At 41.5% G+C, this 25385-nt stretch overlaps 1 protein-coding gene and 1 long non-coding RNA gene across 2 annotated transcripts in view; one reads left to right on the plus strand and one right to left on the minus strand.

The window, feature by feature from the left end:
• The window catches only part of LOC149472911 (pendrin-like), an 87714-nt gene that overhangs the window by 28430 nt on the left and 33899 nt on the right, over positions 1-25385 (minus strand). Inside the window, exons 12-16 of the mRNA XM_089685164.1 lie at positions 15223-15329; positions 14441-14510; positions 12516-12608; positions 10854-10949; positions 10529-10750 (exon numbers count right to left, since the gene is read on the minus strand). Coding sequence (XP_089541290.1) covers positions 10529-10750; positions 10854-10949; positions 12516-12608; positions 14441-14510; positions 15223-15329 — 588 coding nt within the window. The remainder of the gene's footprint in view (positions 1-10528; positions 10751-10853; positions 10950-12515; positions 12609-14440; positions 14511-15222; positions 15330-25385) is intronic.
• LOC149472912 (uncharacterized) lies at positions 18075-25157 on the plus strand. Its single transcript, XR_016313901.1, has 2 exons — positions 18075-18638; positions 22817-25157. It is a non-coding gene; the product is annotated as an uncharacterized LOC149472912 (long non-coding RNA).

Raw genomic sequence — 25385 nt, forward strand, 5'->3', positions numbered from 1 at the left:
TCCCTGAGTAACAGTTCTGTGTCCCTGAGTAACAATTCTGTGTCCCAGAGTAACAATTCTGTGTCCCTGAGTAACAATTTTGTGTCCCTCAGTAACAATTCTGTGTCCCTCAGTAACAATTCTGTGTCCCTCAGTAACAATTCTGTGTCTGTCCCTGAGTAACAATTCTGTGTCCCTCAGTAACAATTCTGTGTCCCTCAGTAACAATTCTGTGTCTGTCCCTGAGTAACAATTCTGTATCCCTGAGTAACAGTTCTGTGTCCCTGAGTAACAATTCTGTGTCCCTGAGTAACAGTTCTGTGTCCCTGAGTAACAATTCTGTGTCCCTGAGTAACCATTCTGTGTCCCTCAATAACAATTCTGTGTCCCTCAGTAACAATTCTGTGTCTGTCCCTGAGTAACAATTCTGTGTCCCTGAGTAACAGTTCTGTGTCCTTGAGTAACAATTCTGTGTCCCTGAGTAACAGTTCTGTGTCCCTGAGTAACAATTCTGTGTCCCTCAGTAACAATTCTGTGTCCCTCAGTAACAATTCTGTGTCTGTCCCTGAGTAACAATTCTGTGTCCCTCAGTAACAATTCTGTGTCCCTCAGTAACAATTCTGTGTCCCTGAGTAACAGTTCTGTGTCCCTGAGTAACAATTCTGTGTCCCTGAGTAACAGTTCTGTGTCCCTGAGTAACAATTCTGTGTCCCTGAGTAACAATTCTGTGTCCCTCAGTAACAATTCTGTGTCCCTCAGTAACAATTCTGTGTCTGTCCCTGAGTAACAATTCTGTGTCCCTCAGTAACAATTCTGTGTCCCTCAGTAACAATTCTGTGTCCCTCAGTAACAATTCTGTGTCCTTCCCTGAGTAACAATTCTGTGTCCCTGAGTAACAGTTCTGTGTCCCTGAGTAACAATTCTGTGTCCCTCAGTAACAATTCTGTGTCCCTGAGTAACAATTCTGTGTCCCTCAGTAACAATTCTGTGTCCCTCAGTAACAATTCTGTGTCTGTCCCTGAGTAACAATTCTGTGTCCCTGAGTAACAGTTCTGTGTCCCTGAGTAACAGTTCTGTGTCCCTGAGTAACAATTCTGTGTCCCTCAGTAACAATTCTGTGTCCCTCAGTAACAATTCTGTGTCTGTCCCTGAGTAACAATTCTATGTCCCTGAGTAACAGTTCTGTGTCCCTGAGTAACAATTCTGTGTCCCTGAGTAACAGTTCTGTGTCCCTGAGTAACAATTCTGTGTCCCTGAGTAACAATTCTGTGTCCCTCAGTAACAATTCTGTGTCTGTCCCTGAGTAACAATTCTGTGTCCCTCAGTAACAATTCTGTGTCCCTCAGTAACAATTCTGTGTCTGTCCCTGAGTAACAATTCTGTGTCCCTGAGAAACAGTTCTGTGTCCCTGAGTAACAATTTTGTGTCCCTGAGTAACAATTCTGTGTCCCTGAGTAACAATTCTGTGTCCCTCAGTAACAATTCTGTGTCCCTCAGTAACAATTCTGTGTCTGTCCCTGAGTAACAATTCTGTGTCCCTGAGTAACAGTTCTGTGTCCCTGAGTAACAATTCTGTGTCCTTGAGTAACAATTCTGTGTCCCTGAGTAACAATTCTGTGTCCCTCAGTAACAATTCTGTGTCCCTCAGTAACAATTCTGTGTCTGTCCCTGAGTAACAATTCTGTGTCCCTCAGTAACAATTCTGTGTCCCTCAGTAACAATTCTGTGTCTGTCCCTGAGTAACAATTCTGTGTCCCTGAATAACAGTTCTGTGTCCCTGAGTAACAATTCTGTGTCCCTGAGTAACAGTTCTGTGTCCCTGAGTAACAATTCTGTGTCCCTGAGTAACAATTCTGTGTCCCTCAGTAACAATTCTGTGTCCCTCAGTAACAATTCTGTGTCCCTCAGTAATAATTCTGTGTCTGTCCCTGAGTAACAATTCTGTGTCCCTGAGTAACAATTCTGTGTCCCTCAGTAACAATTCTGTGTCCCTCAGTAACAATTCTGTGTCCCTGAGTAACAATTCTGTGTCCCTGAGTAACAGTTCTGTGTCCCTGAGTAACAGTTCTGTGTCCCTGAGTAACAATTCTGTGTCCCTGAGTAACGATTCTGTGTCCCTGAGTAACAATTCTGTGTCCCCCAGTAACAATTCTGTGTCCCTCAGTAACAATTCTGTTTCCCTCAGTAACAATTCTGTGTCTGTCCCTGAGTAACAATTCTGTGTCCCTGAGTAACAGTTCTGTGTCCCTGAGTAACAATTCTGTGTCCCTGAGTAACAATTCTGTGTCCCTAAGTAACGATTCTGTGGCCCTAAAGTCTCTCTGGCCCTAACTCTGTCCCTAATACAGACAGGTCTGTCTCTCTTGAATGACCGGAGGCTAATGGAGAATTCTAAGATGGCCGCAATTTATAGCTCGACCATTACACAGTGCTGGCTGGCTGGCTGCTGATTGGCTAATGCGATCACATGTCATGAATGAATGCATTATGGGTCAGCGCGCCTTGTCTGCGCGCCTTCCCAGAGATCCCCGCTCCGTCGCCACACATGTCGCCGCCATTTTTGGAAAATTTCGATTCCGAAGTCTGCTAATTTTCGGATTCGGCGCGAATCAAATTTTTCCTAATCTTCGAAACGAATTCCACTTCGCCAAGTTCGATTCGCTCATCTCTAATAATAATAAGAACAAAATAATAAAGTTCATCTGAATAGTAACCCACTTCTTAAATACTCCTAAAGATACTCAATTCTTGTGAATAAATAGTATTTACTTTATACTGTACATATACTGTAGCATACTGTCTATACAGTACAAACACATGCACTCATAATTGGATGGAAATATATAGAGTTGTATTGCCACCAGATGGAGCTATAGCACTCCAAACCCAATTACAAGACTCATTTACAAATATACAATCCATTATGATTATTATTATTATTATTATTATACAGGATTTATCAACAGTTTGCTTAGCGCTTTACAATATAACGGGAGACAATACAGCAACAATACAGTTCAATACAAGAGGGTTAGGAGGGCCCTGCTCCTTGGAGCTTACAATCTAAGAGATCATTGTATGTGGTTACAATAGATACAATGCCAGTCTAAAACTATTAAAGTGAATGTAAAGGTTCCAATTTTATTTTTTTTAAATAAAAAACATGTCATACTTACATGTTCTGTGTAATGCTTTTGCATAGAGCAGCCCTGATCCTCCTATTCTGGGTCCCCCACCGGCACGCCTGACTCCCCATCAGTTCAGAGCACCCGCTGCTATTTTTCTTCCCCCCAGTTCCTATGGTTTTTGAGTTGAGTCACTTCGCCCAGTTTCTATGTCCTATGCACGGAAACATAGGAACTGGAGTGCAGAAAAATGGCAGCAAGTTCTCTGGATTGAGGAGTCAAAATTTGAAATACAGCTGTAGCAAAAGGCAATTTGTTTGGGAAAGGCTGGAGAGTGGTACAATGACTGTCTGCAGGCAACAGTGCAGCATGGTGGAGGTTCCTTGCAAGTTTTGGCCTGCATTTCTGGAAATGGAGTTGGAGATTTGGTCGGGATCAATGGTGTCCTTGATGCTGAGAAATATGGGAAGCACAGTGGCTAAATGGTTAGCACTTCCGCCTGGTAGTACTAGGGTCGTTGGTTTGAATCCCAGCCATGGCACCTCCTGCCTGGAGTTTGTATGTTCTCCCTGTGCCTGCATGGGTTTCCTCTGGGTACTCCGGTTTCCTCCCACACTCCAAAGACATGCTGGTGGGTTAGTCGGATCCTGTCTAAATTGGCCCTAATATGTGTATGTATGAATGTGAGTTAGGGACTTTAGATTGTACACCCCTTGAGGGTTAGGGACTGATGTAAATGAACAATATATATGTGTAAAGCGCTGCGTAAATTGACGGCGCTAAATAAGTACCTGAAATAAATAAATATAGGCAGATACTTATGCATCATGTCACACCGTAATACAGGACTTTAGCCCGCTGTCGGCTGAAAACAGGTCACAGGAGTGCAGAATGACATGCACTACTGTGATCCATAGGAGAAGCAGGGTGAAAAAAGCTTTGGCTACACTTCTCTTTAACCACTTCAAGTCTGGACACTTTTACCCCCTTCCTGTCCAGGCCAATTTTCAGCTTTCAGTGCTATCACACTTTGAATGATAATTGCGCAGTCATGCAACAATGTACCCATATGAATTTTTTAGCATTTTTTAAACAGATAAAGCTTTATTTTGGTGGTATTTATTCACCACTGGGATTTTTATTTTTTTTTGCTATGTACATGAAAATGTCCAAAAATTTTGAAAAAAAGTGTTTTTCTTATAAAATTTTGCAAATAAATAGTATTTCATCATAAATCTTGGCCAAAATTTATTCCGTTATCTTTTTAGTAAAAAAAAAATAACCCAAATTAGTTTATAACCAAAAGTTATAATTTTTAAACATTTTTTTTTACATTTTTATTTTAGTTTTTTATATTATTATTTATGGGGGTTTTTTTTAAGTACTGTCACCCTAGCAGTAGAGTGTGGGGGGATGAAGATTTTTTTTTTTACACTGATTGCTATGATTATTCACAGATTTCACACGTAGTAAGCAATGATGTCAGAAGTGACATCTTGCTTACTACTCTGCATGTGATCACTGATTGGCCAATCAGTGATCACATGATTGGGACCTCGCACAGAGGTCCTGTACGACGATCGGTGTTCCACTGTGTCCGGAGGACACAGCAGGCATCGGATCGCTGTGCTGTGCGCTCCCAGGGAGCGTGCACAAGCAGGGTGCAGGGAGGCCGTTTATAAACGGCCACCCGACCCTGCACTGCCACCGTCCAGCCGTTTATATACAACGGCCGGATGGGAGGTGGTTAAGAGGTCAACCAAGGAGGGTAAGAGTCCAATTGTCACACACGAGTGGAGGTGGTTTACGACTGAAGGTGAAGATTTCTTTGATGAAGAGGGAAAAACATATTGTAAATTGTATTTTGATTCACTGCAAGCATGTGTTTGGGACTTTGCTATTGCTGATTCACCTAAATATTCACAAGATTGGATGTGGTTTTGGAAATTCATTATTGAATTGTTGCACATATATAGTTCATATTGTATAAAACACTCATATAGCTTGTTTATATTTGGTTTGTGCATAATTTGACACACATCTATTTGAGCAATTATTTGTCTTTGGAATATTTTTTTTGTACTGTAGCGCTGACATTCTAATTTAAATTTTTAGGTGATATGAATGATTTGCATAGTAGTGGGGGCTGGCTCTGTTAGAATTTGGATTTAAAGTGGTAGTAAACTCCTTTTTTGAACTTGTACCTACAGGTAAGTCTATAATAAAACTTACTTGTAGGCGCAATGAATATCTCCTAAACTTGTGGTGTTTAGGAGCTATTCACACTGGATGCAGCTATCAGGGCCCCGGGTATGACCAGAGGTGTGTGGACTGACACAGGGAAACGCAGGCTTCAGATATAGTATAAACAATATAATTTATTTAAGACTAAACAATACATAAATGCAGTGCAAGACTAAACATAAACACAGTGCAAACAAACCAAACCAAAACCCCCAACAGATAACAAAAGAACAATACTAAGCGTAGTCGGACGGGCCGGGTCAGGAACAATCAGGCAGACAAGGTACCAAAGGAGCAGACTGGAGAGTGGTCAGGAATAGCAGAGGTCAGGACAGGTGGAGTTCAATCGGAGTCAGGGATCAAGCAGGATCAGACAGGAAGCAGACAGGATGCAGGTACAGAGGCTCTTGGGAAAACATACACCAAGGAGCTGATTGCAAGTCTGGCCATTCCTTATATGCACCTCCTGCAATCAGCCTCAGGTGTTTTGGCTGACTGCAGAAGTGAGCCTCTGGTTGCTGAGAGCACCCGCTGGCCAGTCCTGGTACTGCAAACCACAAGGCAGGTGAGTCCCACCACTATTGGCGAGTCCATTCCTGACAGCAGCTGGTGACATTACCGGCGCATGCACTCTGAAGGGACAGAATACTGTGTCCTCCCTTCAGAGCTCTGTGCTGTAAACCATGGCTCCTGTGCACATGTATAGGAGTGATGTCTGTTAGGAATGGACTGGCCAGCAATGGTGGGACTCACCTGCCTTTTGATCTGCAGTACCAGGGCTGGCCAGCGGGTGCTCCCAGCAATCAGAGACTCAACCTTTCAGCCAGCTAACACCTGGAACTGATGATGCTGGGGTATTTAAGGGATGGCCAGACCCACAGACTCTGCCTTGGTGTTGTGTTTGTCCTGGGCCCTGTATCTGTCCTGCATCCTGTTTCTGTCCCTCTGCCTGACCCTCTGTACTACGCTGCTTGTTACCTGTTTTGATCTCTGGCTTGTGACCCTGACCATCCCTCTGCCTGACCCTCTGTACTACGCTGCTTGCTACCTGCTGAACCTGGCCTGTGACCCCGACCATTCTCTGCTTGCTCCCCCTGTACCTACCTGCCCAATTGATATTGACCCGGCCTGCCTGACGACGCTTGCTTGTATGTACTGTTATCTGTGGGTGGTTTGGTTTGGTTTGTTCGCACTGTATTATGTTTAGTATTGCACTGCGTTTATGTTTGTATGGTTAGTGTTAATAATTTGTATTGTTTATCACATATCTGAAGTCTGCGTTTCCCTGCATCAGTCACACACCTCTGGTCATACCTGGGAGCCCTGACAATGTCATTGTGGCTCAGCCATTCACAGGACCACAGCCAATGAACCTGGAAGGAAGACTGGGGGGAAAATGGAAGCCCTACCAGTGGTGACTGCTGAAGGGCTTTGTTCTAAGGTATTTTATAATGTGCTAGTATGCGATGGAGAGTTTGATTGCTCCTGTGGACAGGTGTCTTTTATACAGGTAACAAAATAAGATTAGCAGCACTCCCTTTAAGAGACTGCTTCTAATCTCAGCTTGTTGCCTGTATGAAAGACACCTGGTAGCCAGAAATCCTGCTGAATGATAGGGGATCAAATACTTATTTCCCTTATGAACATGCAAATCAGTGCATAATCTGTTAGACATGCATTTCTTTTGAATTTTTGTTGCTATTCTGTCTCTCAGTGTTACAATACACCTACCATTTGATTTTAAGGCTGATCATTTCTTTGTGAGTGGGCAAACATTCAAAATCAGCAGGGAATCAAATATTTATTTACTTCACTGTATATCAGTTAATCCCTTTAATGCCAGATGTTCTTTAGCTGTCATGTAATTTGTATACTTGAAAATATCATGGCAAATCTGCTGCAAATAATACGTTTTCTAGTATGCCAAAAATAATTTTTAGCAATGTTGTCCAAGGAGTTAATCTGCACAGAGTTCTATATACTGGATTCAAAGTCTTTTTGTTCTTGAATGCTATTATGGGTAATTTTCATACTTCTAATACTAATCTGTTTACCAATAGGTTTGTAATAAATCTGTATAAATTCTTAAACAAAATAAAAGGGTTAGGTCTGATGTCTGGTGCAAAATTGAGAAAATAATTCCATAGTGAGGAATTGCAGGTGTTTGTGTACCTGACATTTCTTCACAACTTTAGTAGTGTTCAGTCATATTCCTCACTCCTGCCCATCAGCCATTAAAGCCCAAAATTGGAAGTAGATATAATAAAGCTAATGTCAGTATTTGCGGGCTCCTACTGTATATGATGGCGTTTTTATAGGTAAATTCTATAGAAATTGAATTAACTTTCCTTTTGCATTATATTATTTACAGGGGTTTTTAATGTTGTTATTTGGTTGATGGTGTTTTTCTGGCTTAAGCCTTTTACACGAGAATATCAGACAAATGATCATCCTTTTTATTTTTTTTTTTATTTTTGCGTGCTAGACTCCATATTGAAAAGTTCCGAGAATTCTTGTACGACAGAAAAAAATTCAGATGTAATGTACTGTATAGTATTTTTGGATGAAAAATGTACTATTTAAATGAAAACCATATGATTTGGTATCGTACGTGAAAAAGTTTTGTGCTTGTCCCTTCAAATAATTTCGGATGAAAACTGTGTATTAATGATCAAGTTATCGTATAACCGCTTTGAAAGCAGTATTTTTCGTATGATTTTCTGATCGTGTGTACTTGGCTTTACTCTGTCATTCTGTGTTATTTTTTTATTAACACCTTGTGGAGCCTTAATTGAGATCCTTCTGTTATCGTACCCCAGCATGCTATAAATGCATGTTAGTAGCATATCCATCCAGCAAGTTAAAGGTTGGAGTGCCATTTTCCAGGACAACTGGAATAAGCCAGTATATTTTGGAATACCTGTGAATGCAATTGTTAACATCATTCTTTTCACCATTTTGTCACGTTTAATACACTATGGTGTGCCCATTGTCTTTTCCTTTTTGTTTCTAGAAGACACATTGTCCTACATAAAACTACTATCCATCCTTTGCAATATGTACTTGTGGGTTAGATGTTACAATAGCTGATAATATAAAAAAGCTTAATACTAATGGCTTAATGATACAGCTTTAGTGGCTAAGTATCTAATATCCACTACAGGAATTCAATTGTTTTTAAGCCTTAATCAATCATTTAGAATGGTATTTGTCTAAAGAATTATAGTATGTTGCACTATCAGGGCTTTGCTGTTCTTGGTGCTTAAGCTAGCCATAGATGCTGAACTAGCTGAGATTCGAACCGTCTATCGGTAGGCTGATTGTACCCAATGCAATTGTTGTATGACTTGGGTACAACCAGCATGATTTTCAGATTATGACACGTGATTATTGCCATTGGCTCTAGTCGCTGGCAATAATCACTCTGTTCTCCAGGCAGGGATAGCTCCCGACCCCCCACCCCCCACTGGGAAAACACAATAGCTCCGAGGGAAGAATTCCCCCATCAACACTGACTGTTACAAGAAAGAAAATCATATCATCCATGGCTTGTTTTACTTTCTCATGTGATTGTACTGATAGCACACCTAAGGTTGTGAAAGATGTAATTACCAAATGTCTGTTTTTTAAGTAGACTTGTCTAATAAGTTTAGTGTATAAATACATTTGTCATAAGGTTAGCCTAAAACTGAACTGCTGGCAGATATAAAAGACAAAAATAATGCAGCTCTGTAACCATTTTAATTTTTTTTTTGAATTCTAGTAGTGTATCTGAATTTGAGTTAGTATCAGCCTCTTCAGCGGCGTAACTAGAACCTTCAGGGCCCTGGTGCAGGAAACCATGAGGGGCCCCCTGACCCCTGGCTAGGGCCCTTCCCTCTGAGCCTGGCGGGGCCAGGGCGCAAGTGCAACCTTTGTAACCCTGGAAGTTCCACCAATGGTGTCAGTAGTTGTTTATTTTTTTATTTTATTTTTTTAACTTTTTTTAAACAATATTATTTTTTACAATTTTTTTAGGAGCCCCCGTTGGGGGACTTTGGTGAAATATCAAGGTTCTAAACAGAACTCAGAAGTTCCACCTTTGATATAGAGAAAGAACATTGAGGACAAAGCCCTCAATATCCTTCTCTGCATCCTCAGCTGCACATAATGAATGGACAGGATTATTATTTATTTATTTCAGGTACTTATATAGCAATGTCAATTTTACGCAGCGCTTTACATATATATTGTACATTCACATCAGTCCCTAACCCTCAAGGGGTATACAATCTAAGGTCCCTAACTCACATTCATACATACACATACTATGGCAAATTTAAACAGGAGCCAATTAACCTACCAGCATGTCTTTGGAGTCTGGGAGGAAACCGGAGTACCCGCACAGGAACAGGGAGAACAGCCAAACTCCAGGCAGGTGATGCTGTGGTTGGGATTTGAATCAACAACCCTAGAACTGCCAGGCAGAAGTGCTAACCATTTAGCCACTGTGCTGCCCAGCCCAATACCTATGGGAGGGAGAGGAGGAGAAGGGGGCATTCAGTGGCTGCAGGAGGAAAATGGAGAGATTGATTACTCTATATGCAGCCGCCCCTGCCACTCCTTCTATCCAGGCATACAGGGGGCCACACAGGCCACCTGCTGCATGGGACCGGGTCACAATTGCAACCCCTGTAGGTACTCCCCTGAGCCTCCTACAATCCACTGTACAGCAGAGCTCAAACCCTTAAAGGAAGAAGCATCACATCCAATTAGTTGTGTTGCAGGACTAATGTGCTAATGATAGCATGTTGATAGGAGGATAGAGCAATGTGACAAGTTTATACATTGTCCAGTCACAGGCTGGGGGATAAACAAGACCTGTAAGTATTCCTTAACTGCTGAGGAGAAACCTTAGGTTGCTTGCCCTGCCAAAAAGGCTTGTGCTGTGTGGCAGAATTTTGTACACTAAATATCTGAACTAGCTGGACAGAATGTATCTGTTTCCCTGGAAGAGTGCTAGCCCACATTAAAAAACAAAAATATTCATGATAATTATTTGCAGTAGGTCAAATTTACAGGTTGGCTTATAGGCAAGGAAAATTGCTCATAATCCATTAGGCACAATTACTTAGCACCAGTTTATTAGTATAATTTTTATATTGCAGCTTTATTCAATCTAATAAACAAACATTACTTACCCCCTTTAAAGTATCCACTGCTACCACATCAAGGAAGATTACTTGTCCAAAATCAAAAATGAGGCTGTGAATGGTGACCAATGGGACTGACACGCTGACAGGGAGCTCTGCATTCCAATCTATTTGCAGCATTATATCATTGGTCTCTTTGTTTTCTGCTTCATCCAAGTCATCATCCATCTCCGAATCTTCATCAGTATAGGAGTCTCTCCTGATCTCATTCTGGAACAAAATATCATAACACATGTGGTCACTGGACGCATTCATTTCATTAAAAAAATACATACATTTAATTACATTAGTTGAAAAGCATCATATAAGATACCTCATTTGCTGACATTTTCTTTTTCTTCAGAAGCTTATTAATCTTCTGCTGAGCCTTTGTTCTCTTGGTAAAAACTCTAACGGCATCAAACCCCACCTATGAAAAATATTTCAGTTTATTACCTTCTCATAGCGTTGGCAACTAAGAAATTGTCTCTTTCTGTACTTACACAAACTACCGTATATACTCGAGTATAAGCCGAGTTTTTCAGCACATTTTTTGTGCTGAAAAACGGCCCCCTCGGCTTATACTCGAGTCAACATCTGCAGATAGTAGGGCGCGCCCCCCCTGAGGCTCCGTCAAGGGGGGCGTGTACAGGGGTGGGCAGAGGGCTGCTGTCTCTTACCTGGCTCCGGTCCCACGATGATCCATCCAGGAAGCGCTGCTCCTTCCGTCACTCCGGCCACTCCCTCACTCCTGCCGCTCGGCTCCGCCTCCTCACTGGTGATTGGCCGCCAGAACTGTAGCTCAGGAAAGGTACACAGGCGGCCAATCACGGGTGAGGAGGCGGAGCCGAGCGGACCCGCAAAAATCGAGTGAGGGAAAAGCCGGTAAGTGTGCAGTGCAGAGGTGCTGCTGCAACCACATATGCTGGCTGCAGCAGCACCATACTGCAACAGGGATCAGCAAGTGTCATTAGTGTCAGTGGGAGGAATAGTGCCGCATCATTGGTGTCACTGATACTAATGATGGGGCATTATTCCTCCCACTGACACCAACGATGGGGCACTATTCCTCCCACTGACACCAACGATGGGGCACTATTCCTCCCACTGATACTAATGATGGGGCATTATTCCTCCCACTGACACCAACGATGGGGCACTATTCCTCCCACTGACACCAATGATGGGGCACTATTCCTCCCACTGATACCAATGATGGGGCACTATTCCTCCCTCTGACACCAATGATGGGGCACTATTCCTCCCACTGACACCAATGATGGGGCACTATTCCTCCCACTGACACCAATGATGGGGCACTATTCCTCCCACTGACACCAATGATGGGGCACTATTCCTCCCACTGATACCAAGGATGGGGCACTATTCCTCCCACTGATACTAATGGTGGGGCACTATTCCTCCCACTGACACCAATGATGGGGCACTATTCCTCCCACTGACACCAAGGATGGGGCACTATTCCTCCCACTGATACCAGTGATGGGGCACTATTCCTCCCACTGATACTAATGATGGGGCACTATTCCTCCCACTGACACCAATGATGGGGCACTATTCCTCCCACTGACACCAACGATGGGGCACTATTCCTCCCACTGACACCAATGATGGGGCACTATTCCTCCCACTGATACTAATGATGGGCCATTATTCCTCCCACTGACACCAACGATGGGGCACTATTCCTCCCACTGACACCAATGATGGGGCACTATTCCTCCCACTGATACCAATGATGGGGCATTATTCCTCCCACTGACACCAACAATGGGGCACTATTCCTCCCAGTGATACCAATGATGGGGCACTATTCCTCCCACTGACACCAATTTTTTACATTGACTAGTAGGTGCCTCATTTCCCACTCTCGGCTTATACTCGAGTCAATAGTTTTTCCCAGTTTTTTGTGGTAAAATTAGGTACCTCGGCTTATATTCGGGTCGGCTTATACTCGAGTATATACGGTACTTACAATAGATTTAACTCCATCTTTTAGGGTATCAACATTTCCATAGAAAATGGCACTGGAAAAGCGGACAATTTTGATCCCTTCTGGCTCTTCAACCTATAAATTACCAAGCAGAACTATAGGTTAGCAAGCAACAATGTGAACATTACATTATAAAAAACACTTCCGGGTAAACTTTAATAGTCATTTGAAAAGATTACTACTTGTAATAAACTATAATTTGATATAGTTGCTTAGGAGCAAAACTACATACAGTATGCAGTTACAGGCTGATTCTGCATCAGTTGGCTGCATTGGACATACAGTGTATGCTGTGCACAATTTATTTTACATTTTTCATATTTTCCATTGTATGCCAAATGTTTTTAAACAAGACAGTAAATTTGTTGGATGACTATCCTCTTAAAGTATTACTAAACCCACAGCAGTAAAATCAGTCTGTATATGCAGTAAAGCATGCTTGTTATACTTACTATGGAACTTAAGGGGTTAATTCTCTGCATTGGGTAAAAGGGCTGTTTGATCCTGCCTTCCCTGATCCTCCCCTTCTCCTAATATCCCCTATCCATCTCCTGATAGTACAGAGCTCTAGGTGTCACTCTGCACATGCTCAGTTTAGTGCTTATTGCTAAAAAGTTGTTTGTTTGTTTTTGGGAGCATGCACGTGATCAGCACAGGGCCAATCAGTGCTGTCCAGACACAGAGTTAGGGGTCATGCAGCCTCATAGGACAGTCAGAGCAGAATAAAAACTCCTACAAGCTTTAACCAGTGCTCAGCCAGACACTGATAGAAGTCACAAGACTGCTATATACTGAAGCTGAGAAAAGGTATTTAGCAGTTTATATTTACTCAAATAATTGCATTTCTATGTTCTGTGTACAGTGGAAGACCAGATAGAGTGAATGCAGGATCCTGGGTTTAGTATTACTGCTAGATAAATAGAAATCTTCTTTATGACAATGGAGGCACCATCCTTCTCTTAACAGCACCAACAGATAACAATATACGGTGTAGCATACAGATCACTAGTCTTCATCTATAATGCCTGCCTTGTATTCATAGTGAAACTCCAGTGTATCGTTTGGTTTTTCTAGTTTTGCATTGGGGAAGGGTTAGAACTTTTATCAGGTATTTAATGATGTGTATCATCAATGTTAACAAGACTGAAGCTCTAAAATTTTACAGTTGTCACCGAGAAAAAGATAACATTTCCTAATGGGGATCCCTGTTTTGGTGACAACTGTCACTGTTGAGACACTGTTCCCTTAAATAATTTAGAGAGATTTCCTCTTACTTCCAGTGGCACAGGAATTGAAAAGAGATCTTCCCAATCAGCACATAGACAGCAATAAAAACCTGATCAAGGCTTTGATTCTTCCACACTATCCAAAGATAGAAAAAAAAGATTGATTGGAGTTCCAAGAGTTCTAGTGAGGTATAGGCGTGTTTTAATACCAAAACTGTTAATTGTTAAGTTACGGTTCTGCAGCTTATGATATGTTAAAATATAATATATTTGTTATAACTATAATGTAGCCAGCCCATGCACTGGTTTTGATTTAAAATGACCCTGTAAGGGCAGAAATATGAAACTAGACACCATGGACATTGGAGGTATAAGCATTATAACTGCCATTTTCACCCTTGCATTCCTTTCACCTACTGAGTCACTGACCTGGAATAAACACAGAGCCAGAAAAACCTATGCTCCTATCCTGTCTGTCCAGATCAGTGAAGTCAAGATCACAAGGACAACTAAAGCCTTAATTTTTTACTTTATAAGGCCAAGCCATAGAAACTTGGTCTGCATGTCATTGGAGACAAACATGTTAGCTGTTAGTAGAAAAAAAAAAAAAAAAAAGCTGGTGCACCAGGCTGAACGGGTTTATTATTAGGTAAAGTTTTTAAAGTGCAATTTCATACATACATTTTTGTATTTTTCAATATCTTTGTAGATATCTGTACCAGGGATATTGCCAAGAGAATTGTATGATGGACTGAAAAATAAATAATTGAAAGTACAGTTGACATATGCCTTATGAAAGTCTAGTATGTTAGTTCAGTAAAATGAATAGTTAAATAAAACATAATATCACTGATTATCAAACTTATTTAATAACAAAAGATATTCCCCTTCAAGTAACAACATAAGTCACTATAATTAATAATATGACAGAGTGTGCTAGTCCCATTAGTATAACCTGTCAAATAAGCTAGATGTGTTCTTTGCAATCTCACAGGGGAGGAACGTATTATTATTACAAATATTATTATTATTATTATTATTAAGTTAACCTCCCGCCAGTCAAAATCCACCCCAATATTAGGTGTAACAGAATGTCACTCTCTCTAGAGCTGCAAAAGCTTGGAATACCAAATTACATCTCAGCTAAGTGTGTTCTTAGATCTATCCGTAGCATAACTGCTGTTGTAAAAGCTATGGTCTGGTATAATAAAAGGATCCAGTCAGATCCAGAATTTTTGTAATTCTAAATAGCATTTTAAGGGGGTTCCATTACAAAGCAGTCAATTTTTGAAGTCTCTGTACCAGAATATAAATGCAATTTATTTGTTGAAAAATGGCTGCTTTGATTACGCATGTTATGGCTTTGTGCAAAAGTCCCCAGTATTGGTCATCCTGGCTGTGAAATATTCAATAATTGTGACTCTGGAAGTAAACAATTTCATAGTGTAAAATGTCATACTTACTACTGGACACGAAGAAATACAGTAAACAATCCGAAGATGATACCAACCAATAATCCTAAATCAATGTCCAAGAGCAGAGATGCAAAACATGTGAAGAGCCAGATAGCCTGAAATGAAACACGTATATAATATCCGTAAAAAACATTCATTGCATAAAAGCCCATCCTATTAGTTTATCATGGATAAAAGACAGCAGGCTTCTTATACTGTACATCATTAGAGTACGTATCTTCAGCCACTAAGACCTTTAGCACCACTAATTATTTTGTTTTGAGTGGGTTGATGAAGGTAGCATGTGTGTAAAGTTATCCCATTCCACCTGAAATTACATTTATTAGATGTACAGTTGTGTCCAAAATTATTCAACCCCCAATGCTGTAAAGGGGTTTAGGGACTATAGTGTACATTTGGAATTGTATTCAGAATCAAATCCTACAAGGACGTTGTAACTACCCAAATGCAACTAAAATGACATCAATTGTTTATGTAATACAGTAGTAAATGGTTCTTATGTGGTTTCTTCATTGCCACAATTATTCAACCCCTTAAAGACTACCACTCTGAAGAACAGAGGTTCATACAGGTGCTTTCCATCAGGTATTGAAAACACCTGTGGATGTCACCGAGCAGCAATCAAGCATAATAAGCACCAATTAGGCAGCTTTAAAATGACTGTGATACTCAGCTCCTTCTAGACATTTACTGGTGTGGTTACAAACATGGTGAAGGCAAGAGAATGGTCCAGGAAGACAAGAGAAGAGGTGATTTCTCTTCACAGGAAGGGCAATGGCTATAAGAAGATTGCAAAGATGTTAAACATACCAAGAGACACCTTAGGAAGCATCATTCGCAAATTCAAGGCAAAGGGCACTGTTGAAACGCTACCTGGTCGTGGCAGAAAGAAGATGCTGACTTCGACTGCTGTGCGCTACCTGAAGCGTAGAGTGGAGAGAAGTCCCCGTGTGACTGCTGAGGAACTGAGAAAAGATTTGTCAGATGTGGGTACAGAAGTTTCAGCCCAGACAATAAGACGCACACTGCGTAATGAAGGCCTCCGTGCCAGAACTCCCAGGCGTACCCCCTTGCTGTCTCCAAAGAATAAGAAGAGTCGACTGCAGTATGCCAAAAGCCATGTGGACAAACCACAAAAGTTGTGGGATAGTGTTCTGTGGACTGATGAAACAAAATTAGAACTGTTTGGGCCCATGGATCAACGCTATGTTTGGAGGAGGAAGAACAAGGCCTATGATGAAAAGAACACCTTGCCTACTGTGAAGCATGGTGGAGGGTCAATCATGCTTTGGGGCTGTTTTGCTTCTGCAGGTACAGGGAAGCTTCAGCGTGTGCAAGGTACCATGAATTCTCTTCAGTACCAGGAGATATTGGATGGAAACGTGATGCAGTCCGTCACACACCTGAGGCTTGGGAGACGTTGGACCTTTCAACAGGACAATGATCCCAAGCATACCTCCAAGTCCACTAGAGCATGGTTGCAGAGGAAAGGCTGGAACATTTTGGAGTGGCCATCGCAGTCACCAGACTTAAATCCGATTGAGAACCTCTGGTGGGACTTAAAGAAAGCAGTTGCAGTGCGCAAGCCTAAGAATGTGACTGAACTGGAGGCCTTTGCCCATGAAGAATGGGCGAAGATACCCGTAGATCGCTGCAAGACACTTGTGTCAAGCTATGCTTCACGTTTAAAAGCTGTTATAACTGTAAAAGGATGCTGTACTAAGTACTAAGATTGAATGTCACTTGGGGGTTGAATAAAACTGATAATGCTGTGAGCACAGAAAAGACATTTGTGGTTATTTCATTATAACTGTTATGTTATATTTGTCTGACCTACAAGTGCCTCTTTAATGTAAATGTAAGCAAGATGACTGAATGATCAAAAGCAATGTCAAACTGGCCAAAACACTCAATTTCAGTGGGGGTTGAATAATTTTGGACACAACTGTAGATGGACCTCTCCATTTTTTATGGTTAAAAAACATTTTACCTGGCGGTAAGAATATCTGTCTCAAAATAACTAGTAGCCCCAAAGAAATCATCAATTATGTTCCTGTTAGTGTCGTTCCTTTAAATTCTGTGTTCAAAAGTTGGTCTGACCGCACATACACTCACCAACCACTTTATAAGGTACACCTGTTCAATTGCTTGGTAACACAAATTGGTAATCAGCCAATCACCTGGCAACAACTCAATGCATTTAGGCATCTGGACATGGTGAAGACGACTTGCTGATGTTCAAACTGAGCTTCACACCCGGTTCACACCAATGCGGTGCGGGAAACACTGCGAATCCTGTGTGTTTCCCGCACCGCATTGCAATCGCATCACATTGCATTTCCTCTGCGAATTTCATGCGGTGTCCTGCACCGCATAATGTGAACCCAGGCTCATAATGGTGAAGAAAGGTGATTTAGGTGACTTTGAACTTGGCATGGTTGTTGGTGCCAGATGGGCTGGTCTGAGTATTTTAAAAACTGCTGATCTACTGGTTTTTCACACACAACCATCTCTAGGGTTTACAGAGAATGGTCTAAAAAAGAGAAAATATCCAGTGAGCAGCAGTTGTGTGAACGAAAATACCACATTGATGTCAGAAGTCAGAGGAGAATAGGTGGTTTGAGATGATAGAAAGGCAACAGTAACTCATGTCAATATGGACCAAAATCTCTGAGGAATGCTTCCAACATCTTGTTGAATCTATGTCACGAAGGGTTAAGGCAGTTCTGAAGACAAAAAGGGGTCCAACCCGGTACTAGCAAGGTGTACCTAATAAAGTGTCGGAGGAGTGTATATGAGGTGTGACAATTTAATTCCCATAATGGAATGGTAATTGAAAGGATTAAATGGAATATAACTGAATCCATTTTGTATACACTAATACAAGATGCTAGTTTAATATACATATATGAGATATGTGCACACTAACAAAACTGTCTATGTCAGCTTCATGTAGAAATGAGTGTTTTTGCAAACCCTTACAAAAAAGCAGATAAGGTTTACTCTCACTTCTGAAAAGTTTTAACCACAAATTGGGTGTTAGGTCAGATTACAGCCATGGTCTGGGCGATAGAGCAGATATGGTATGATAGATAAAGCAGAAGAGTGAAAATGCAAACCTCATACAAATAATTGTTGAGTTAAGGTAAAACAATGTACATGTATCTGATTGGATGGTCTGAGGGTGTGTTTGCCTAAAGACTACAGTATAATAACCCTGATGTTATGCCAATAAAACTGAAGTGTTTGCAATCGCAACTGAGGTGATTTGAGTGCATTCACTTTCCGAGATCTCGTAGCTGTGTCCAGGTGTGACCGTTGGTATCTTGAGGGGGCCCCCAAGGAAAAGGAAAATGACCACCTACCTACTTTCAGTGGTGTCAGAAAGTGGGATAATTGCCAAGGTAAGTGAGAGTTTTATTTTTTAATGCTTTCTTTATCGAGGTAATTATTCTGAACTTAAGGGAAATTTGGTGGTTGGAGTTTTAGGAGCGAGACTAAGGGATTCTCGGCTCGGGGAATAATACCAGGACACACCTGGCACAGCACTATGTATAATTTGTAAAAAGTGTGTTATTGTTGTTTTTTTGTCTTGTTTGTTAGTTTACTAATTTACTGCTATGGGTAATTCCTCAGGTAAGGAGGAAGGACCTCGTCATGTGCCGCCACAAAAGTTGATTAAGTTGTTTAGAAAAACTAGAAAGCTGAGGGGAAAGAACACATCTACCTTAAATGAAACTTGTAAAGAATATGTAGCAAGGGTATCTCCTTATGATATTTATTATGTTAATCCCTGGGTGGATAATTTAGTGGGATGGTCAAAAAGACTGGGTGGAGCTAGTTTTCCTTGTGAAGGGGGAAATGACACTATGTGTATGGATATGATTAGAGGAATGTGTTTGCATGAACAGCCTCAGGTAGGTATCTGGGGGACTGGAAATCCAGATTGGGACAAGAAATATATGTATGAAGGGGGTAAGAATTGGTTGAAGTATGCACCAGGCTATAAGACTCTAATTGTAGCAAATGATTTCACAGCACCACTGCCATACAAACACAGCGAGGCACGTCCTGCCCCTACAGCTCCACATGCAGCCCCATTATACCCAGCACTCCCACAGGTAAAACAAGTAGATGAAGATGAAGAGGTTCTTATTGCTGCTTCCCAGATATATACAGGGGAGTCAGAAGAATCTAGCTCAGATGGGGAAACTGGGAGTGTTAGTCAAAGGGATACTGAGAGGGGTAAAGGGAAAGTAAAGAGGAAGATAAAGAAGGTAGAAAAGAGTGATAGAATTCTTAGGTCAGCAGAAAGTAACAGGGGGGAAGTTAAAGATGAGACAGCTGAGCTAGATATGATGAATTCAGCCTTTCCATTCATGATGATTGGGGAGCAGCTGATTTTAAAGGCAATAGATCCCAAGGAGCTGGATGCTATAGTACAGGGATGCCCTAATCCAAGGAAACCCCCACTTGCATTACACCTCCCCTCCCGGTACAAGCAAAAGATGGACAGGTCTGGTATCATAAATTTCATGTGCTCCCGCATTGTCCTGTGTCCCTATTGGGCCGAGATTTGTTAGCTGACCTTAAAGTCGTGATGTCTATCACGGAGGAAGGTATGCTATTGGACACACCTTTCTTAATCTGTCCAGCTATGGATCATGATTTAAATAAGCTCCCTGAAAACCTATGGACTAAGAACACAACGGATGCAGGCCTCATTGACTGCACACCGTATAAAGCCACCCTTAAAACCAGGAACCCTGTTTATCATAAACAATACCCACTGTCCAAAGAAAAAATAGACGGACTTAAACCTATTGTGGAGGATTTTAAAAAGCGGGGAATACTGAAGCTGGTAATATCCCCCTACAATACTCCCATTAATCCGGTAAAAAAGCCCAATGGTGAGTGGAGATTAGTACAAGATCTCAGGGCGATTAACGATCTGGTCATTCCTATTGCCCCTGTAGTCCCAGATATAACAACTTTGGTAAATGCTATACCTGCCAACGCCACACATTTTACAGTAATTGATCTGTCAAATGCATTTTTTAGTGTCCCAGTTGACCCGGAGACACAGGTATTGTTTACTTTTTGTTTTCAAGGGGAGAGGCTAACCTGGACCCGTCTCCTTCAGGGCTATGTAGACTCGCCGGCAGCATATACCATGGCCAGTAGATCCATGCTCAATGACTGGGTACCCACCCATGGTTCAGTACTTATCCAATACGTGGATGATTTACTGGTTAGTTCTGTGAGCGAGAAGGCGTGTCAGGCTGATTCATTATCATTGTTACGGTTTCTGGCTGATCAGGGACAGAAAGTCTCTCGCAAAAAGATGCAGTTTGTGGCACCACAAGTTGAGTACCTAGGATTTGTATTGTCTGAGGGCCAGAGGGGGCTGAGCCCAAGGAGAGTGGCAGCAATATGTCAACAACCAAAACCAGAAACTAAGGTTCAGATGCAATCCTTCCTAGGTATGGTAAACTATTGTAGACAGTGGATTCCTGACTGTGCTTATTATGACAATGTATTACATCAAGTAACACTGAAAGATCAACCAGACCGTATTGAATGGACGCTGTCATTGGTGCAGGCATTTGAATATTTGAAGACAGCACTGGTCTCGTCTCCCGCATTAGGGTTACCGGATTATACTAAATCTTTTCATTTGTATTGTCAATCTGCATGTAAAACCATGGCTGCAGTACTAGCTCAAGAGCACGGAGGTGCCATGAGGCCGGTAGCATATTTATCAAAAACAATGCCCATCCCGGTCCAGGGCATGCCGGGGTGTCTCCAAGCTTTGTCTGTGTGTGCCTTGGCTGTGGAAATGGCATCTATCATAGTTTTGGGAAACCCATTGATATTACACACATCTCATCATGTCCTACATGTACTGAAAAACATTAACACTCAACACATGTCAGCACAACGCCTGGCGGGATGTGAAGTAATTTTGACATCCACCAATAATCTCACAGTGAAATACAGCCCATCTACATCAGGACCATCTCTTTTATTGTCCTCCCTGCTTAATCTTCACAACACAAGGTCACCAGAATTGCAGGAGGAGCACAATTGCCTGGATGTTATCCAAGCTGACACTTCTCCGCGACTAGATATGTTGGAGACTCCGATTCCTGGAGCCCCTGATGTGTTTGTCGATGGATCTTGTACACGCCCTAGTGATGCTACATACATCATAGGCTATGCAGTAGTAGAACCACCTCTTATTATTGAAACAGGTTCCATCCCCTACCCCAGTGCACAAGCAGCTGAATTAGTGGCCCTAACACGAGCTTGCACTCTTTATCAAGATCGAGATGTTAACATATACACAGATTCTAAATATGTCTTTGGGGTTGTACATGATTTTGGCCGTATTTGGCAACGCCGTGGTTTCACTATGGCCGATGGCAAGTCAATATCCCATCATTCTTTGATCCAGGATTTGCTTGCTGCACTCCAACTTCCAAGAAGGATAGCGGTCATTAAAGTGCTGGCACATACTAATGCCAAAGACCCAGTCACAAAAGGCAATGCTATGGCAGATGCAGCTGAAAAAACTGCAGGGCAACTGCATAATCGAGCAGATCTATCTATGGTAATGTTGTCCACTGCATCCCTACTGTCAAATGAGCTTTTAGGTACACTGCAGGCACAAGCCTCTGAGAGTGAAGTTGATTTTTGGGCTAGCAGAGGTTTGACACAAGACAAACATGGTCTTATGTCAAAAGAGGGGATTGTAGGACTTCCACAGGCAGCTGCTGTATTATTCATTCAAAATTTTCATGGTGTAGGTCATAAGGGAAAACAGTTAGTGGAGAAAGAAATGCGCAAACGATTTTGTGTATGGTTTCTCCATGATTTGGTGGAGGAAACATTGGGAAGGTGCCTTACTTGTTTACAAAACAACCCTGGGCATGGCCAGCATGGGAAACATGAACATTTAACACCCCCTGAGGCACCATTCACACATCTACAGATAGATTTTACACATCTCCCTAAATCAAAAGAAGGAGATAAGTTGTTGGTGGTAGTAGACAGATTTTCAGGTTGGCCAGAAGCTTTCCCATGTAGGAATGAAACAGCAGAGACAGTGGTCAAGGTTTTGTGTAAGGAAATCATCCCTAGATGGGGTTGTCCTTTGTTTATAGAAAGCGATCAGGGACCAGCTTTTACTGCAGCAGTGACTCAGGGAGTCTCAAAGGCTTTGAGTATTCAATGGAAGCTCCATATTCCTTATCACCCTCAGAGTTCTGGAGTAGTGGAAAGAATGAATAGAACAATTAAGGATAAATTAGTGAAAGCCACGGGAGGGACTCTGAAGAATTGGCCAGCTGTGTTACCTGCTATACTAGCTGAAATAAGGATGACACCTCATAAACGGAGTAAGTTGTCTCCCTTTGAGATACTAATGGGCAGACCATTCCCTACCCCTTGGACTAGACAGCAACCCCCTCTGTGGTAGAAAGGAGATTTAAAGGTGATACAGGCAGAATATGTAAAAGCATTGTGTGAAAAGTTGAATAGCGAATAAAATGATGCTGCTGTTTTTTTCTTTTATCCGCAGATCAACCAACCCACCCCTTCGAGGTAGGTGATCAAGTGGTGATCCGAAGACTGGATCCAAGGGTGAGACCCCGGTTTGGAGAACCTACAGTGATCGTGGCCATTACACGTACAGCTGTTCTTACTGAAGGATCAGGCACCTGGATCCATGCATCAAGAGTCAAAAGGATTTCCCAAGATGAGAGACACAATCAAGCTGATCAACCAACAGAAGAAGGAGCCAAGAACTTTGCTACCCAACCTATTGGATCCCCATGAGGACTGGATGAACTTGATTATTATCTTATCAATAGTGACTATTATCATCGTCCCACTATGGTTTCTATTGGAGATTTCATATGATAGAAAGGAGCCAGTGGTTCAGAAACCCTCTGGGAGTTCAGGATGGATGAGGGGTTACCTCATCACAACTGAATGATCATGTGTATGAAAATGAGAATTAATGAGAAGGAAAGGGAGGAAATGTTTTTGCTTCAACAATATGAGGAAATGCATGGGATTGAGACGATAGGGAGAGTAAGTCAATGAAAAGTGTTATCACTATGTGATAAAAGAGGGGACTGAAAGGATTAAATGGAATATAACTGAATCCATTTTGTAAACACTAATACAAGATGCTAGTTTAATATACATATATGAGATATGTGCACACTAACAAAACTGTCTATGTCAGCTTCATGTAGAAATGAGTGTTTTTGCAAACCCTTACAAAAAAGCAGATAAGGTTTACTCTCACTTCTGAAAAGTTTTAACCACAAATTGGGTGTTAGGTCAGATTACAGCCATGGTCTGGGCGATAGAGCAGATATGGTATGATAGATAAAGCAGAAGAGTGAAAATGCAAACCTCATACAAATAATTGTTGAGTTAAGGTAAAACAATGTACATGTATCTTCTGATTGGATGGTCTGAGGGTGTGTTTGCCTAAAGACTACAGTATAATAACCCTGATGTTATGCCAATAAAACTGAAGTGTTTGCAATCGCAACTGAGGTGATTTGAGTGCATTCACTTTCCGAGATCTCGTAGCTGTGTCCAGGTGTGACCGTTGGTATCTTGAGGGGGCCCCCAAGGAAAAGGAAAATGACCACCTACCTACTTTCAGTAATAACCCTAACAAACACCTCTGCATTCTTCAAAAGATCGGATGAAATTTGAAGACAATGTTCTTTCTGATCTTCTGTCAAGATTCGAGGCACCATCTTTGCCGAAATCTTTCTCATTCTCAAATCCTCGTTTAGAATCTGCTGTACTGCTTCCCTGTAAATTGTAAATTCTTCTGCCATCATTCCCACACTCAATCTTCGATCTGAGGTGAAGGTTCGCACTCTGTCCACATTTGCATCCATCGTTTGTGTTTTTGACTACCCACTCTTTCTGTCATCATGGACATCTTCCCACCCCTCCTTAAACCACTTATGCCATTCAGAAACACTTGGTTTCTTCATGAAATGTGCACCATAAGCATGTTCTAACAGAGCTAAAGTTTCACTTGCACTTTTTCCAATTTAAATTCAAAATTTTATGTTAATCCGCTGTTCCAGATTCCTGTCACTCTTTTTCCACCAACAGTGTAATGCACATACTGTGCATGTTATTCCTCTACTACTCTGTAAAGACTGAGTCAGCTGGTCTGTGGCCCAGGAGAGTGCAAGTTAGATCATGTCAGAATGCTGTTAAGTGCAAATGGCTGTGTGACTTACCACCATAGTGCTACACCATGGGCATTCCAGTAATTAAATTGTCACACCTTATACAGTGACAGGAATTTGCACCATTGACGCTGCCCTTGCACATATTGTGCAGTCTGAATGGTCAACGTTTGGCAGGCCAATATTCTGTAATATTGTTCATAGTTATCCAAATGCACTGTACAGAAGGCACACAGGCACATGTGCAAGTTGACTGACCCAATGCCAGTGATACCATACAGGGAAGCAAACCCTTTTGGCTAGTTCTCAGAAAACAAGGTGCTTAACAAGTACCCCATCTAAGCCTTGGAGGAGCCACTCACCCCAGAAGAAATGGATGGTCTCTTATTAGGGGAGGGCAGATTCTCTTTGTTTTAGTATGAATTTAAAAACCTGTTACACAGAGAACCTTTTTAAAAGAATTTCTAACTAATTAAAACAAAATGAATTGTGTATCACCTTTAAATACATTTGTATTGTCACAAAAAGGGATGCTACAAATGCTCTGAAAGATAAGTTGATTGTCATATATGGTAGATAACAATTAAATGTCTGACAACACATATTGGATATAACATAGTATGTTTAATTTCATATTGTTAAAACATGTTCACTCTATATAAAATAGTCAAAACCTTTGGATTTGAAGAATTTTCTGCACGGACTGTGTGATTTTTTTCCTGTAGCTTTATAGATAAATGACACAACATAGAGCACCATTTAGTTATGTAATGTATTGCATTATTGTTTGCCTGTGAAACTACAAATTATCTGTAAACAAATGATGACATTATCCCTCAAAATCCAGTGACACCACTGTATATGAATACTCTATGATGAACTGATATAAACACCTACATTGAATAATCTAAACTTTTC

This window comes from Staurois parvus, unplaced genomic scaffold (assembly GCF_062004578.1).
Source record: "Staurois parvus isolate SC_StPar_1 unplaced genomic scaffold, SC_StPar_1.0 ptg000019l, whole genome shotgun sequence".
NCBI lineage: Eukaryota > Metazoa > Chordata > Amphibia > Anura > Ranidae > Staurois > Staurois parvus.